The sequence below is a fragment of the Coffea eugenioides genome, chromosome 2 (assembly GCF_003713205.1).
Source record: "Coffea eugenioides isolate CCC68of chromosome 2, Ceug_1.0, whole genome shotgun sequence".
In the NCBI taxonomy this organism is placed as follows: domain Eukaryota; kingdom Viridiplantae; phylum Streptophyta; class Magnoliopsida; order Gentianales; family Rubiaceae; genus Coffea; species Coffea eugenioides.
The window spans coordinates 1683882-1700641 of record NC_040036.1 but is presented as its reverse complement, the minus strand read 5'-3'; the positions used below and the strand labels follow the sequence as shown (position 1 = coordinate 1700641).

At 38.0% G+C, this 16760-nt stretch overlaps 3 protein-coding genes across 4 annotated transcripts; 1 reads left to right on the top strand and 2 right to left on the bottom strand.

Moving 5' to 3' along the window:
* Positions 1-1184: 1184 nt before the first annotated feature.
* On the bottom strand, positions 1185-2746 carry LOC113760680 (probable membrane-associated kinase regulator 6). The gene is made up of 2 exons (XM_027303358.1): positions 1876-2746; positions 1185-1684 (listed from the first exon to the last, which is right to left on the bottom strand). Exons 1-2 carry the CDS (start codon positions 2582-2584, stop codon positions 1677-1679), a joined length of 717 nt encoding a protein of 238 aa, XP_027159159.1. The 5' UTR covers positions 2585-2746; the 3' UTR covers positions 1185-1676.
* A 4421-nt stretch (positions 2747-7167) lies between these two features.
* Positions 7168-11047, bottom strand: LOC113760677. Of its 2 annotated transcripts, none has more exons than XM_027303353.1 (4): positions 10721-11047; positions 9669-9827; positions 8466-8531; positions 7168-7952 (listed from the first exon to the last, which is right to left on the bottom strand). In XM_027303353.1, the coding sequence occupies exons 1-4, from the start codon at positions 10892-10894 to the stop codon at positions 7284-7286; spliced, it is 1068 nt and encodes a 355-aa protein (XP_027159154.1). In that variant the 5' UTR covers positions 10895-11047; the 3' UTR covers positions 7168-7283. The 2 variants fall into 2 exon arrangements, with proteins under 2 accessions (XP_027159154.1, XP_027159155.1); XM_027303354.1 differs by having other exon boundaries at positions 9687-9827.
* Positions 11048-14174: 3127 nt separating this feature from the next.
* LOC113760674 (G-type lectin S-receptor-like serine/threonine-protein kinase At5g24080) lies at positions 14175-16720 on the top strand. The gene is made up of 4 exons (XM_027303350.1): positions 14175-15405; positions 15512-15692; positions 15803-16256; positions 16382-16720. The coding sequence occupies exons 1-4, from the start codon at positions 14190-14192 to the stop codon at positions 16718-16720; spliced, it is 2190 nt and encodes a 729-aa protein (XP_027159151.1). The 5' UTR covers positions 14175-14189.
* The last annotated feature ends 40 nt before the right edge of the window (positions 16721-16760 follow it).

The window sequence follows — 16760 nt, the reverse complement described above, 5'->3', positions numbered from 1 at the left end:
TGTAGTTGTATTTTAATTTTTCTAAAATACACTTATTCAATGTAATTAAGTTGTTGTTACTATATATATAAACCTACCCCATTTAATGAAAGTTGATTCTTTTTTTACCATCAATTTAAGTTTCCATAAAGTTGTACTCTAATTAATGTGAGGGTATTTTAGGAAAATAGTTACCTAAATTGATTGTTCCAACAAAGTTAACTACTTTTTCTTAAACTGTATGAAAAAAAAAATATAGGACTATCAAATTGGGACGGAAGGAATATTAATACGCACTATTATTAAGAATCGAACCCATTTCGATTAATTATCTGGCTGGCCAAATAATTGGGCATGCTTCCAATCCATCTACGTGTATGCACTCTTTAATGACATGCAAAATTTTGAAAAAAAATCAGGGAATTTAAGGCCTGACTGACAGCTTGAGGTTCCACTTATATATTATCACCGCCATAGTTTGATGAGAAGAACTTTACTCAAGATTACTACAGTATGTAAACTCTTTTGAGACACGACCATTGACGAATCGATGAAAACATATTACAAATGAATGAATTGAAAAGGAAGTGCCCTGGGCAAAATCTTTCTTATCTTATCCATGATTTTTCACACCAACAGCCACTACTGTCTCTAAATCCGACCACATTAGTTTGGGGCGTGTTCTGATTGGACGACAGTACTACATTCTACATATTAAATGCCCAAGTTAACAGGCAAGATGGTTGAGCCGGCCTTATCCGTCAGACACCATATTTGGCTCGATAGTTGTTAGAGTTTGACAAACTTCCCAACTTCTTAGCTTCTTCCAAGAGTATTTATAAAACCAATTAATCCGCAAGACCTCTTACATTATGACCTCAACTCCCGGCTTAAACCTGTCCTAATCAAGCATACATGTCTTACCTTCCTGTCAAGAATAATTACAACACACACCTCTAATGATTGCTAAGTTGCTTTCCCAAATCTATGACCAAAATGCTAATCAAACAAGGGGAGGAGGAAGAAAAAGAAATTCTTACCTAATGTTCTATTCTCCGTTATATAAATTATACCTAGGGTCATGCTCCCCTAGTTCACCGCCAATTTTACCTCATCAATTCCCAAAAGTTAAAAACACATCTCACAATCATAGGACTAGGCGCAATTAAAATGCTTGACGGATGTCCGAACATGGAGACAGAAGATGAGGTCAAAAAATAATAGCTGAGATGCCACTACTATATGTACGTAAAACCATATGGTTGATGGAGATTACAATGAGAAAATTAACTAGAAACTATAGTTACTAGTGCTAGCTAGAATTCAAAACAGAAGAAAAGAAGTTCTCTTCAGATATTGCGTATTGTTTCTTAGATGGACTGACGGCAAATGGGACAACCAATAGGAAGATCATGCACTAACACTAGTGCATATCTTCTCCGTCGCTCAAATGCCATTGAATTTCTATGGTTGACAATCTCCACACAATTTCTCTAACTTCCACCCAACAAGACAAATGAAAAATGCCATCCCTGCCGGAGAAAAGTAAAAGGAAGCAGGCTAGGGACAAGGAACGGGTGGCGGATGATCATCATCTCCTCGAGACCGCTCTTCTCTCTTGTGTCACATTCTGCAGCTGTCCTTTTCTCCTTCTTTTCTTTTTCATTTTTATCTTTTCACAACAGCCTCATCCTTTCTCATTTGCCTGAATAACAACGCAACATCTCTTAGCAATTGGTACAAACTTTTCCCAAAAGAAAAGAAAAGGAAAAAAAGTATAGGAGTATTATACTACTAGTTGTTTATGGAAAGGAAAAAAAAAAAGAACCCAATTGATCGAAAGAAGAGATCGAGCACTAGCTACAGGTAAATGAATTGAACGTATATAATACATACCATGGTGAGTTCGTTTGCAATGGAGGACTGCCTCGTAAATGGAGCTCTCAGAATCACAAGATCTACGCCAGTTGTCAGCGGACCATGCAACACTAGTCCTGGGAGATGTTGCAGGGGAATAAAACTCCGCGTTCTTCCCTTCATTTTCGCACCCTCCTGATGAACTAATGCTCGCAACTCTGGAAGAACCTGATCTGTGCCCTCTTAGTTTCTGGCAAAGCGGCCTAAGAAAGTCCATATACTTCTGAAAAATCCTCTTGGATAATCTCTTACACCTCCTCAACGACGAACATCGAACCCTGCTGGAAGAACGCACTGCTTCTTTATCATTCAGCGAAGAAACAATGAACGCCGGCGACGACGAGGATTCATGAGTACCTTCATCGCTCATGATCACCGGTCGGTTGCCGAAAAGTGGCATGAGGAATCCATCGGCCGAGATGAGGTCCTCGGCATCGGCAAGCGTTAGAGGGGCTGGTGAGTTGCGAAAATCGAAGCTGAAATCTTTTGGGACCCGGGAGAACCTCCTGGAGGGAGGCATTTTGGGGTCCATCTCAATGAAGGAAGCTTCGTCGGAGGCATCAAAGGAGGTGCTGCAGGATGACCTGTAGTCCAGGCAGCTTTCAGACGAAGATGGCTTTAAGTTCATTAGCCAACTATGCGAAAAGCTCTCGATGGAGAGTGATGCTGGGCTGCTGCTGCTTTCCATTTGGTCGATGGACGCTAAAAAATGATGGTGGTCTGCAGTGTAGAATGTATAGGAGTATTTTTTTTTGCTTTTTACTTTTTCTTTCTTTCTGGGTACAAATTGGAAAGGAGGAGGGATGAGAATAATGAGAATTTGGCTGCTAAGCTAAGTTGGCTAAGTTGGCTGGCGCAGGAATTATACATGGTGGATTGTTGCATATATACGCGTTTAGACTATACTAAGCAGACGTGGACTTGGACTAGGAATAATATATGGTACTACTTGCTGACTTGGTATGAGTTCTTGCTCGACCAAATTTATGTGGTGGCCTGACTACTATTGGTTAAAAAAAAAAAAAAAAGGAAAAGGGGGAAAAAAAAAAACAACAACAACAACGTATGATATATGATTTTCAAACTGTAAAGCAAAAATACTACTACTATTATGTTGAAAAAGAAAGCAAAAGGGTGAAAAGGAAAAGAGAAAAGCAACCCTTCGAGTGGAATCTAAGGCTTGCCTAGAATACTTTGCAAACTTTTTAGGATAATGAACGGAGCTAAAAACGTTCATCATTCACTTTTTGACGCCGGCAGTTATACTTCTCCCATAAAGAGAATCACTTGACCTAAAAACCTTTCTAATTTCTTACCTTGATGACCCCCAAAAAATTATGATTTTGTAAAACAATTGTAATGTTAGGAGTTCATTTCATTAGAGAAAGAGGTAAAAAAAAAAAAAAAAAAAAATCCAAGAGGTTTATGCGATGACCATATCCAACTTATAGCGGTAGTGATTTTCTTATAATATAATCTAATCACAGAATTCAACTTAATCTTGTATGAAAACTGACAAGTTCTAAATCTTGGCGGGTTGGAAGGGTAAAGGGAAGGGTGAGAGGGATTAAAAAAAGAATTCCTTTTTTTTTTTTAAAAAAAAAATGAGTTCTCAATCATCGTAAGACATCCAAAACATGTGTGATTGGGGATAAACGTTACGGAGAATGCTAAAATTTAAGTATGGACTGGGTAGAGTATTATTTGAAATATTAATTGAAATAATTGTTGTAGCATTTTTTATGATGTAATGCATGTGAGATAAAATAATGGTTAATAATATAAAAATGTGAATTAAAAAATGTATTTACGATAGAAGCGAAATATTATTTGAGATAATTTGTTATCCAAACACTGATTTTTTTCGACAATGAATTGATTACGTGTTGCATATGCACCGTTGGCCGAAAGTTTTCAACTTAAGAGACCATATCTATCTATTGAATATGATATAAAGTTATTGAAGCATACCTAACTATTTCACTGTGCGAAAATCATATGAACTACATTACAAACATGGTAGGAGCATTTACTTTGACAAAATTTATGATCTATTGCCTAAATTATTTTTTTTTTAACGAGAAAGCATTTACTGCAGCCTTGGTTTTGTTGTCATTGTCTGCAACTCTCTCTTTTTCTCTCTCTCTCTCTTTTTTTTTTTTAAGAAAAGTTTCTTTATTGGCTAATTATGCCTTAAATTTTTTTTTTAAAACAAACGAACGATCATGCCTTAACTGGGCTAGCAATTAATGCGCTATGACAGCAACATATCAAGTACCGCTATCCACAGTGTAACGAACAAGCTGCGAATTAAGATTTATTAAAAAATTAGCTTAATTTTTTTTAGTCAAGATCCTTATTTGGTGTGAAAAGTAACTAGTTTCCTACTTGGTTTCAGTTACTTGAAGTAGTAGTAAGTAAAGTTCTATTTAATTTAGAATTAGATGTTATTTCTTACTCTATATGAGTTTAGGAATTAGTATTGGTTTCCAATTGTTATTTGATTTTTTTGCCAAGTAATGTTCTCGATAAATAGGTAAGTTGGCATACTACAAAAACACATAAGAAACGAGTGAGAGAGTTCTTAGTGAGTGAGAGGTTTATACAAGAGTTGGGGTTTGGAAATTAAGTTGTAATCTTGTGGTGTTTTTTCTCTCATAATGAGAACAAATTTTCCTCTCCGTGGACGTAGGCTTAGTGATTAAGTCGAACTACGTTAATTCTTGTGCGTTGCTCATCGTTCATGTTAGATATTGTTTTCTATTAAATTGTTGGTCTTTGTTTTTTCAAATAGTTGACCTGATACCCTAACAAGATTCTACCCACTACAATTTCTGTATCCAAAAAATCTTTAAACCACAAGAACTTCAACCAAATTTAAGCGATAAAAAAAAGCAAACGAAAGGAAAAAATTTTGAGAACTGCAGGAACATCGAAAGGAGAATGTCTCTGTCATGTTATTACTAGCATGATATCTGAAGCTTCAGCATGAAAACCGATCCACAATGCAACAAGGTATCCAGGAATTCCGACTTCAAGGCCCCAGTTTCTACATGCTCACAAAAGATTTGTAGCCTTAGAATTCGACCCATGGTCTACGTGGGAAATAGGAGACCTATCATGCGTTGTCATCAAAGAATCTCAACGCAAAGAAATATCTAAGACCCGCTGGAATACCACTGATTACAGGACGCAAGCAAAATCAGCTAAGAACTCTGCCAAACGGGTTCCCAATTCCAGCGGCCTCAAGCGTGCACGAACGAACTATGTCTGCTCAACAGATGGGCAGGACCGATCGCCATTCTTCTCGGTGAAAATTGGACTGCTTCGCTCCCTTTTCATAGTCTCCATTTATCCATATACACACTTTTCAAGAAGCAAGAAACTCAATTTCTAGAAGGTTTTTTAAACCATGGATTTGAAGGAAACTCATATCTGCAAGCATATTAGATGCCAAATTCCAAAACACGGCATGCACGGTATAGAAATGTGGATAGTTTTGGCGGGAACGGGGAGCCTCAGTCATCATGCCAAAGGTCGGGGGAAAAAAAAGGCTTCTAAAAGAAAATAAAGAATATAGAGAGCTTCACCTGTAACCTAGAGGTTCGAGTCATCAGAGGTAAGTAAGTAGGTAATTGTTACTGTCCTCTCAGAAAAAAAGAAGTGCCTAGCATCATGTCAAAGGGGGGGAGAAGACGAGGTTCGATGTGGTATGTTAAACTTCAAAAACTAGTTTGATTTTACAAACTCTAAATTGTGGGAATTATCTCATGAATTCGCGTATCTCCAATCAGCAATTGTGGAACTGATTGAACTCTAAATTGGGATATCTATTAACCCTCGTTACGTTGTATTTATGTAGGGAATGAATAAGCCAAAGAAAACAAAGACACTCTATTTTTGAAGAGCGCAAGACGGGAATCAAGGACAGAATGGAGTGGAATGAAAATTGAATATTGCAAAGTTGCAATGAGATTATCAAATTCTGAACGTCGCTTCAAGTACTAACTAAAAGAATAAAAACTCGACAATGGGCTTTGCCTCGTCAAATCAGAAGAGACCATTTCGAGGGAGAGACTTCAACAAAACATGCACTAGTAAAAGAACTTGGAAAGCATGAATTGTACAGTTATGTGACAACACAAATGACGTCTAATCTGCGCCCAAACTCACATCACTTGCATCAAATTATGTACATCTAAAATCAGAAAAACCTGTTTCAAAATTTTCCTGGGGATTCGTGGATTTACATCCACCAATAACATGAGCAGCAGCGCTTTATCAGTTCCCAAGTTGCTATGCCACAGAAAGCCACATATCATTTTCGTTCATAATTGTACTATTATTATTATCTGCATACAATGAAGAGAGACAAAAATACCAGACACAGGTCCCCGCAGGTGTCGGAGAAAGATAGAGCCATCAGAAAAGCTCAGAGGGGACAAAAACCAGAACTGGAAAGCGGCCCGAAACCGAATGGTCCCTCTGCTGTCCCCTTCAAAGACAAGAGGGTATTCCAAAGGTACACGGATATGTTTAAAAATCGTTAAAGTCCACAGAATGTCTTCAATCATGCCAGAGCTAACTAATGAGTCATGAGCAAACAGTATCTCAAAAAAAGAAATAATGGTAGAAGGATTAAAATTAATCAATAAATGAAGAAATGAAGTCCCATGACCATGACGCAATCACGGAGGCGAAGCTTCCAATATTGTCATTGACAAGAATTTTGACCCTGATGTTGCAGAAATATTTCAATGAAAGCTGAAATCCTCACCCAACAGAACTACGGATATCTTTCTTTTTTCCCCCGGGGAAAAAGAGGAGGGGGGGAGGAGCAAAGAAAGCTTTCTGCCTGCTGCAACATTGGACTAGATAAGCAACAAGCAAGAGACATGGAATACATGATGATTGAAATTTTCAGATGAACATCATAAGGTGGTAGGCCATGCTAACAATTAAAAGATATTAGTTTCATGGACATGCATCCTAGCAATTATCTCCTTAATTTTCTTATGTCTATCACTAGATCATTCATCAGAGTGGCCTAAGACTACATTGTTGGCGTTGATCTGTTATTCATTTATTTTGTTACATCTGGTTACAAAGCACCTTTAGTAAACCTTTTTACAAATTCAAAATAACAAAAGAAAATCTTACCCTAATTCAATCGAGCTGGAATCAGTATCATTACATGTTAATGCAGCATAACCGTCAGCAAAAGAAGAGCATAGTCGGACATAATGCGGAGAGAATTTACGCTCAGTTGCATTGAGTAACAAAGAAAAGTTCATCTGCCATAGATACGTCCAAAGAAGAACAAGACATGGACAACTTTTGAATATCGTGAATTTTTGAAAGTAGGTATATACATATAAACCGAAATTTTACTTTAAAAGATCTAGAAATACAAAGGCATTCCAAAGGCTATGCAAGAGGATCGATGCAAACAAGTTTCTTGTTCGTGCAAAAACGACACCCATTACTATTCCCAGGAATATAAGTGGAAGCATTCTCTGCACATTGAAATGTGCCAAGGCAAAAGCTACTGAACTCACCAAAATTGAGGACCATACAGGCATGTACTTAGTTAAGGAAGGGAGCAGAAATCCCCTGAAGACAACCTCCTCCCATATGGGGGCACAAACTGCAACAACTATCGCATACAGGGTCATTGCTATTGGATCCCTTGCAACAATAGATTGCTCAACATTTGAGACTGTGACAGGTGAAGAGGGAAGCAACGGAAATAAATTTAAGTTGACCTGTGACAGCTGATTAACAAGGGGAAACATAAGACAGCCCAAGCCAACATCAATTTGCCACTTTCCTCGGAAACTAAACCTGAACCAGTCGGGTGAAAGTGGGTGGAACCTTGCAAGGCAGCGATGGAGGATTGCAATGCCAGTAAGGCCTTCAGCAACATCTGTCAAAAGGCTGTATAAGGCCTGCCCTCTGTACGTCAATGACTCCTTTCTGAAACCCAAAGCATATGCCAGGAAAGGAACAATCCAGGATCCTACCAACCAGAATGAAGAAACCCACAGGAGCATAACCTGCAAAAAAACAGATTCTTACTCCCTAATTGAGAAATTTTACAAAATTTTTCATTCAATGACAGAAAGTTTCTTGTTAATCTTATAACCGAATGCTCACTGAAAACATGCCCCTTCTACAAAGAATAAAGGCATTAGGATTGCAGTACAAGTGGTTGGTATAATTACTTGACCAATGTAAGTACATCTATTGCAAGGTATTTCTCACATTCTCTAGTGGTTCTTTACTTATATAGCTATCTAATGAGGACTTGGAAAAGAAAATGACAGGGTGACAAATTTTCTATGGCAGATTAAAAAAGATACTTTGCAGTCTACATCCCAGTCAGGTTCAAGCAAAATTTTATTTAATTAACGCAGTTATACTCTTGACATTTTCATGGGAAATCTTGTCTACAAGCAAATGAAAGAAAAAGTAACCAACTTTTCATCACAATACTAGAGAGTAGTAAATTATTTTGATGTCAAAGAGTTTGAATAAACAATTCTGTTGTTTTATAAAAGAAACTATACCTGTATAACAGTCTTAGCTGTCCATGGCACTACCCAAGGCTCTGCCCTAAAAAACGCATCTCTGGCCTGCAATAAGAGCCTAAAATTATCATAATTATCAAACACCAACCAAAAAATTATGGAAGTCTCCTGATAACCATCATTAAGTACAACCAGCATGGAAGATGTAAATAAATGCAGCGGAATAACCCAATGAAGCACAAAAACTTTTTGCTCGTGAAAGGTTTCAAACTCAATCAAATTAAGTTTGCTACTTCAGTGATTTATTTTAAGAGATTGCAAATTAACATATCTATTACATCAAAGTCCAAGCGAAAGTGAACATAGTACCAAAGCATCATTGGTCAGAAATAAATATCATGCTCAAGTAAAAAACGGAAGCAGCTAGCCACAGGTCAAATGAACGTTAAGTTTGGAATCCAGATCAAAGGTCCGCTAAATGTATCTGGACTGAAAGATGACAACAAAATGCTCCCAAAGCAACTAGAACTGCTGAGGTTTAACCCTAAAAGATCTGCAAATCCAAATGAAGAACATTCTTTAACTGTCAGCTAAATTTTTCTTATTCTTGCTTAGGAGCTGGGAACAGGGATCTTTTAAGTAAGTGCACAATACCTACCATTAGCTAAACTGTTCTTATCGCTGCATCAAATAAAACAGAGCAGTTGTTTGAATAGTAAACATTTGTACAAGGCACTATATCTGTTTCATGAATACACAAGAATTCAATAAGTGAATGGTAATTTTAAGGTAAGTACTCAAAGGTACCCAGCAATAATCTTCTGATGAATATAATCTGTGTCTAGAAATGGATGCAATGTTATCTGCAACAGTTAACTGGTTTTTTGAGAAAAGATCAATCAAAAATTAAAAAAACTACTTCATATCTACATAGCAGCAAACTATGTTCATAAACAACTAAAAGTTTTGTTAATTTCATCAGATGTCCTGTTGAGCCCTCATACTATTATGTTTTCAAACACTCAAGGCTACTGCAAGCTGAGGTACATAATCATACCTGCATTGTAGGTTTTTGTCTTTGCTTTAAAAAAACCAGCGTAAAAGGTGCTGTGACGTAACTATCTAAGGACATAATAGTCAACTAAACTGAATAAAGAAGAGCTCAGTTTCAAAAGATGAAGTACTATCCGACAATCAAACAAAAGTACTGTGAAGAAACAGGTCAAAGAAAGTGCCTTATACTTGGTTGATGATGCCAACCTTCCTTAAATCTGAAATCCCATTCACGTTATTTGGTTGATCGAAAGCGGGAACTTCCTGGGAGAAGTTATTCTCTCCAGCCTCAGGCTTGAAAAACTCTGAAGGGGAGCCTTCATGCCTAAGGCAAAAAATTCTCCACCTCTGAAAACAAGGAAAGACAAGAAAGAAGCATTAGATATCAGGATCTTACCTTTAGTTTCTGAAACATCAATAGAGGAAAAACAAACTTAAAAACTTTCTTTCCAACATTCACGCCAAAATTGCTGAAAATGAGACGACGACTTTAACACAAAGTATCATTTGCATGCCCGGAAAACGGTCAATGATCATGCAATGTAGAATTAAAGCTAACAAGGTAGGAGCTATAAAGGGAAAGAAAGAAAAGAACCATTGCTATCCAACCCAAAATTAGTCCAGCCGGTTACAGTACAAGCCTTGTTCACCTTAATAGTAGTTGTCAAAAGGTGAACGAGGCTATGCACCTCTAGTAGTACCACGCGAGGCAATTTTCTTAAAGGCTAGCTCCTATGTGCAAGGCTCAGGGCCGGCCAGGTGTGAGCCTCTAAAAATTTGAGCTACTTTTGTGTTGTCTCATTTCCCGAAAGACTCATTCAGAGAATACTAATGAACAGAAAAAGAATTTGAAACACCATCCACAAGAGGATATTGATTATTTTCATATACATTTCCAGTTTACAGCATCCGCAATATCAACAACTGTAGAATTCATGTCAGATCATGTTCAGATCAAGACATTCAATTTGAAAGAAAAGGCTAACAATCGCATAAAATGTATCAGTGGTCATTTTAATTTATTTCGAGTACCCAAATTTTCAATTAATTATAAAATGATCATTCGATTCCGAGATTGACTTCCACATTTCTTTTTCTCTCTTTTTTTCCGCCTCCCTTGAAACAGCTCTTCATCAATTCCAGACCAAATATTCGAATAAAAATGCCAATACTGATGGAAATAACCCCCTATTGAATGCATGTGTTGAAAACCAGAGGATGAGAAATTAGATAAATCATACATTGCTGGAAGGAGACCTGCCGGCGAGAGAATCAACGAATGATGAGATTGGATTGAAAGTGAAAACCTGTTTTCGGACCTTGACAACCCCAACCCTAACCCTAGCCCTAACAAGTGTTGAATTGGGGATTCTGTTAACGGAGGAAGGATGGTACGCGAGGAGAGAGGCTGACATGGACCAGCGGTTTGGTTAGAACCTAGAATCCGGAAGCTAAGGTATTAAGGCTCTGTTTGGGTTGCGATGCATCAGACGTTCGACGCTGCTGCTCGTTGCACTTGCTGAATTAGAGCCAGACTAACAATGCCTAAACTTTGCGATTCAATTGAATATTCGGTTCTGGAAAGTGAAAGCAAGTCACCTGGCCATTTTGAGCTTTTTCATTCCATTCTTTTTCTCCTTTTTTTTTTTTGGAAAAAAAAAAAATTTACACACCACGCGCTGAAGCCGAAATTGACGATTTGGCCCTTTGTACTACCGGGTTGATCAAATGGAACCTTAAATGTTTCTAGTTGAGTCCTCTCAAAAACATTTTTTGTAGCAATATATTTTGCCAATTAACCTCTTGTCTCTGCGTGTCTTGTTGGACAACAAATCTATGGCCCATTAGCCGGGTTGCTCTACTTATGGAGGTCAATTACCAAAAATCCATTCCCCAAAAAAGTAGTAAATAAATTGGCATTCGGCAATCTTATGTACATGGCACAAGTATTATCCAAGTTAAATATTTCAAATTTATGAGTACCTACTTTCATAATTAGGTAAGAAGAAAATGCATGGTTTGTTATGGTTAATGTAGCTTTGACATTGAAAGACGTACGTATCATGTTTTAAATTATTTGATGTGTAAGTTTGTGTTGTGCATAGTTATTTTCAATTAAAATCAACATTCTAATTAAAAATCATGTATTCTTAAAAATTGTCTTTAAAAAATATTTGTTTTCTTTTTACCTATCACATGACCAAAGATTAACACAACAAAATGACCTTTGAAAAAAGGAGTTATATTTGATTAAAAAAAAAGCTTGATCTATTGATGAAACACATTGTATTGTAGGTTTCTAGTAAGGAGGGAGAACCAAACAAAAAAAAAGCAAGAGTGTAGACTATGACATTAATACAATCCCAGCCTTTTGTCCAATCAATACGATCCTATAGTTTTATCCAATCAATACAATCCCATTATTTCGACACAAAAAAAAAGAGCCTATGACATTAAGAATCAAACTTTATTCTAAGAGGAAAAACACGACCTAATTGTATGAGGTGATTCGTTTCACAAAATCTAAGCTCGTAGTCTTTTACCTTTAGGGAAATTATGGGGAAAAAAAGAATATTTTTTGTTTTCTCTAATCTTGTTCTTATGCCCTTGTGTGTGTGTGTGTGTGTTTCTTTTTTTTCTTTTTTTTTTTGGGGTTATGCCCTTGTGTTTGTCAATCAAAACTGAGAAATTTAACCTACTTTTTGCCTGATTCACAAGAAAAAAGAAATAAGAAGAATAAAAAGTCATGGCCCTGAACAATAGAGGCCCGACAATAATAGGTGGGACGCATATCTGTTTTCTTTAAATCATATCACAATCATGGTGCATTACGTATCAATACAATACAGATGCAGGATAGGAAGGGTAATTGCCAGAATACCCCACTTTGACCATGCACGCACAAAGTCAGAAGGGTTAGTTTTACGTTGACAAAATTTGAGGATGCCAATTAATAAGTTTCAATTCGACGTTGTTTTTCACAATGAAGTTCTCCCTGCTTTCTATTTCTGCTTAGGTTCTCCTCCTCCTCCTCCTTGCTATATTACTAAAACAAACACTTGGAGAAATTCATGCTCGTAGATTGAATCAGTTTTGATGTTCTAGTTTGCAATTTTGTATTCACGAACTTTGGCAGTTGGAACCCCTTCGTCTTATATACAGTAAGGCATTTTTGTAGTTTTAGATCAAGACATCCAAAAAATTAAAGAAAATAATTGTTCTGAAGCATTTTTTTTTCTTCACCATTGTCAATACGAATGGTTAGGAATGGAAAACGAAATAACTGGCGAGTAGGAAGTTTCAGATGTTAATGGCGAGTGTGAAAAAGAGAAAAAAAAGAAATCACATTGTGCATTTTTGAGTGTATATAGTCAAAGGGCGTCTTTAAAGTTTGAAGGCCACAAAGAGATATACACGTACCTGCAAAATCCAATAATTTCCCAAGCCGACCATTTCCTGGATTTTGTTTTTTTTTCAACATTGTAGCTCAACCACCACTGTACACGTGTTAAATCATCTCCATTTTCTTGCCCTTTTTTTTGTTTTTTCAACACTAAGCTATGTTATTTCTCCCTCCATTCTCTCTAATTCAATCCGCAAGAAGTAGTTTTCCTTGATAAATAAGACACCAAGCCAATTCGGGGGACGTTTCTAAAACTTTTTTTTGGGGGTTTAAAATTCTTCTCGGCGTCTTTCAGCTTGAGAGAGCTCAATTACCATGGCTTTCCATTCTTTAATGATCACCCTTTGGACCTTCTTATGTTTGCTAGTTTTAGCTGACATTGATGGATGCATGGGTGGGAGAATTAGCCTGGGTTCCAGATTGCTAGCCTCTGAAAACCAAACGTGGAATTCCGACAATGGAACATTTGCTTTCGGGTTTGCCCCTGCAGACTCGCGTAATGATCAGTTTCGTTTGGGCATTTGGTTTGCAAAACTTCCTGGAGATCGAGTACTAGTTTGGTCCGCTTACATGTGAGTTCACCTTATAGCTGAATTCCATTGCTTCGGCTTCTGCTTGCACAAGCACAACTTGAAATTGCATGGAGTTGTTACTTGTATCATTTTATGCATGCTGTAGATTTGAGAGCATACTAGCCAAATACTTTGTTGCTCACACAAGATATTAGTATTTCTGTCGAGTCTGGTGCATATATTTCCTGTTCATGTTACTGTTTTTACCAACTTAAATTACATGGTTGGTTGGACATACCAACTTTAGTTGAATTGCTAATATAGAATAGTCCATCTCATTTATCCTTTTTTGAGAAAAAAAAAATGAAAAGAAAATCAACAGATTGACACCCTGCCAGTGCTTGAGCGTTTTGTGAATGTATCATTCTTGATCTAGTGTGAGAAAATAATCCCTTAACTCTCCCTGTAATTCCACATTAAAACCCTGCTTAGTTGTGATGCAAGAAAAAGAAATCACGAGATTGGATCTTTTTGGTTCTACAATTAGAAGAAAGACTCTCCATCAGTAGTCTTCAGTCTTTACTTCAAGCTATTTGCAGGTGTGTGTGTGTGTGTGTGTATATATATCTTTGGCCAACCCTTTCACTTTCTCTCAATGATCATCTGAATAGAAACTCTCCAGTCAGCAAAGATGCAATCTTGGAGTTTGACACCACCGGAAGTCTTCTGCTTATTGATAAACACACCACAGTTTGGACTTCAAATACGTCCAATGCAGGTGTGGAAACAGCATCCATGTCAGAAAACGGCAATTTCATTCTATACAGCAGGAACCTAACTGTTGTTTGGCAAAGTTTTTCACACCCTTCTGATACACTTCTACCAGGCCAACCCTTATCAGTCTCTCTCGAATTAACATCTTCAATATCACCTGCATATGGTGGTTTTTATACACTGAAAATGTTACAGCAGCCCACTTCACTAAACCTCGCTTTGACATATAACTTGCCTGAGTATGGTTTTATGCCTGAACTTTATGCCAATTACTCCTACTGGTCAGGACCTGACATATCCAATGTGACCGGCAATGTAGTTGCAATTTTGGATGAAGCAGGAAGTTTTGGAATCATGTATGATTCGTCCTCTGATGGAGCCGTCTATGTCCACAAGAATGATGGTGATAATGGAGGCTTATCCTTGGCCACAAACCAGACAGACAGGCCATCTGTTCTTAGGCGATTGACGCTTGAGATGAATGGCAATTTACGGCTTTATCGATGGGACAATGATGTTAATGGCTCACGGCAATGGGTCTCAGAATGGGCTGCCGTCTCTAATCCATGTGATATTGCTGGTATTTGCGGGAATGGGATATGTAATTTAGACAGGAGTAAGACGAATGCATCCTGCACATGCTTGCCAGGTTCCAATGCTGGCAATGACGGATACTGCTGGGCAAATTCATCTCTGACTGGGAAATGCGGCCGTCATCATGAGAATCTTACATCCCAGTTTAAGATTTCAACACTTCAACAAACTAATTACTATTTCTATGGTTCATCAGTTATAGCAAATTATAGTGATATAGGGACTGTATCAAAGTGTGGTGATGCTTGTCTATCTGATTGTGACTGTGTTGCTTCTGTTTACGGGCTCAATGAGGAAAAACCTTACTGTTGGGTTCTGAGGAGCCTGGAGTTTGGTGGCTTTGAGGATCCAGGCTCGACCTTGTTCGTGAAGGTTCAGTCGAATGGCTCATCTGAAAGCACAAAAGATTCATCTTCAGATGGGTCTGAGATATCAAAGAAGAAGATTCTGGTGCTTCCAATTGTCCTTAGCATGATGGTCCTGATTGTGCTGCTCGTTTGCTTGCTATACATCAGTGTTCATAGAAAGAGAGCCTTAAAGAGAGCCCTTGACAACTCTTTTATTTTCTCTGGAGCTCCAATTAAATTCAGCTACAAGGAATTGCAGTACAGCACCAATAACTTTTCCACCTTGATTGGAACAGGTAAATACTGAGCAACTTTAAACTATTCGGGAAAGCAAAATATTAGACAAATTTGTGAAATAAAAAAAAAAGGTTATATTGAGTCTAACGTAGCCAAATTTGACAGGTGGATTTGGCAGCGTATACAAGGGAACCCTAAGTGATGGAACGCTGATTGCAGTCAAGAAGCTTGACAGGATTCTGCCACATGGGGAGAAAGAATTCGTTACAGAGGTGAATACCATAAGTTCCATGCATCACATGAACTTGGTTCGTCTCTGCGGATACTGCTCGGAGGCGTTGCAAAGGTAAAGATTTTTCCAGCAGAAGAGATTCAAATTCATAATTTCCCATAGCACCTTCAACTCCAAAAATCGCTATTTTCTCAAACTCTCCTGCAAAACTTGATCATTGACAGGCTCTTGGTTTATGAATTCATGAAAAATGGGTCGTTGGACAAATGGATATTTCCCTCCAACAATTGCCAAGACAGGCCACTCGATTGGTCAACGCGCTTTCATATAGCTCTCGGCACCGCCCAGGGAATTGCCTACTTTCACGAGCAATGCCGGGATAGGATAATTCATTGTGACATCAAGCCGGAAAATATCCTGTTGGATGAAAATTTTTGTCCGAAAGTGTCTGATTTTGGACTAGCAAAAATGATGGGGAGAGAGCACTCACAGGTGGTCACCATGATCAGAGGAACCAGAGGCTATCTAGCCCCTGAATGGGTCAGCAATAGGCCCATAACCGTAAGGGCCGATGTTTACAGTTATGGGATGCTTCTTCTGGAGATCATTGGGGGGCGGAGAAATCTTGATATGACTTTTGATGCAGAGGATTTCTTTTTCCCCGGGTGGGCTTTCAAGGTAAATGAGTATACCTGAAGAGTTTTCATGGATGTTTGCAAGCATTTCTTCTGACTTCAGTTCTTCCTTTAGTTTATTGAGAAGCAAAATGATACAACAAATAGCACTCACTGATGTATTTCCAGGAATTGACAAGCGGATCAGCAATGAAAGTTGCAGATAGACGAATGGAAGGAAGAGTGGAAGAAGGAGAGCTGATAAGAGCTCTGAAAACGGCATTCTGGTGCATCCAAGATGAGGTTTCCACGAGACCCTTCATGGGTGAAGTGGTGAAGATGCTGGAAGGAACAGTCGACATTAATACGCCGCCAATGCCACAGACCGTCCTAGAGTTGATTGAAGAAGGGTTGGATCATGTGTACAAGGCCATGAAAAGAGAGTTTAACCAGTTCAGCTCCTTCACCATTACCTCTCATCCATCGTCTCGCGCTACATGCAGTTATTCCACCATGTCACCTAGATGATCACCTAGATGACAATTAAAATCAGGAAAAGAATCGATTA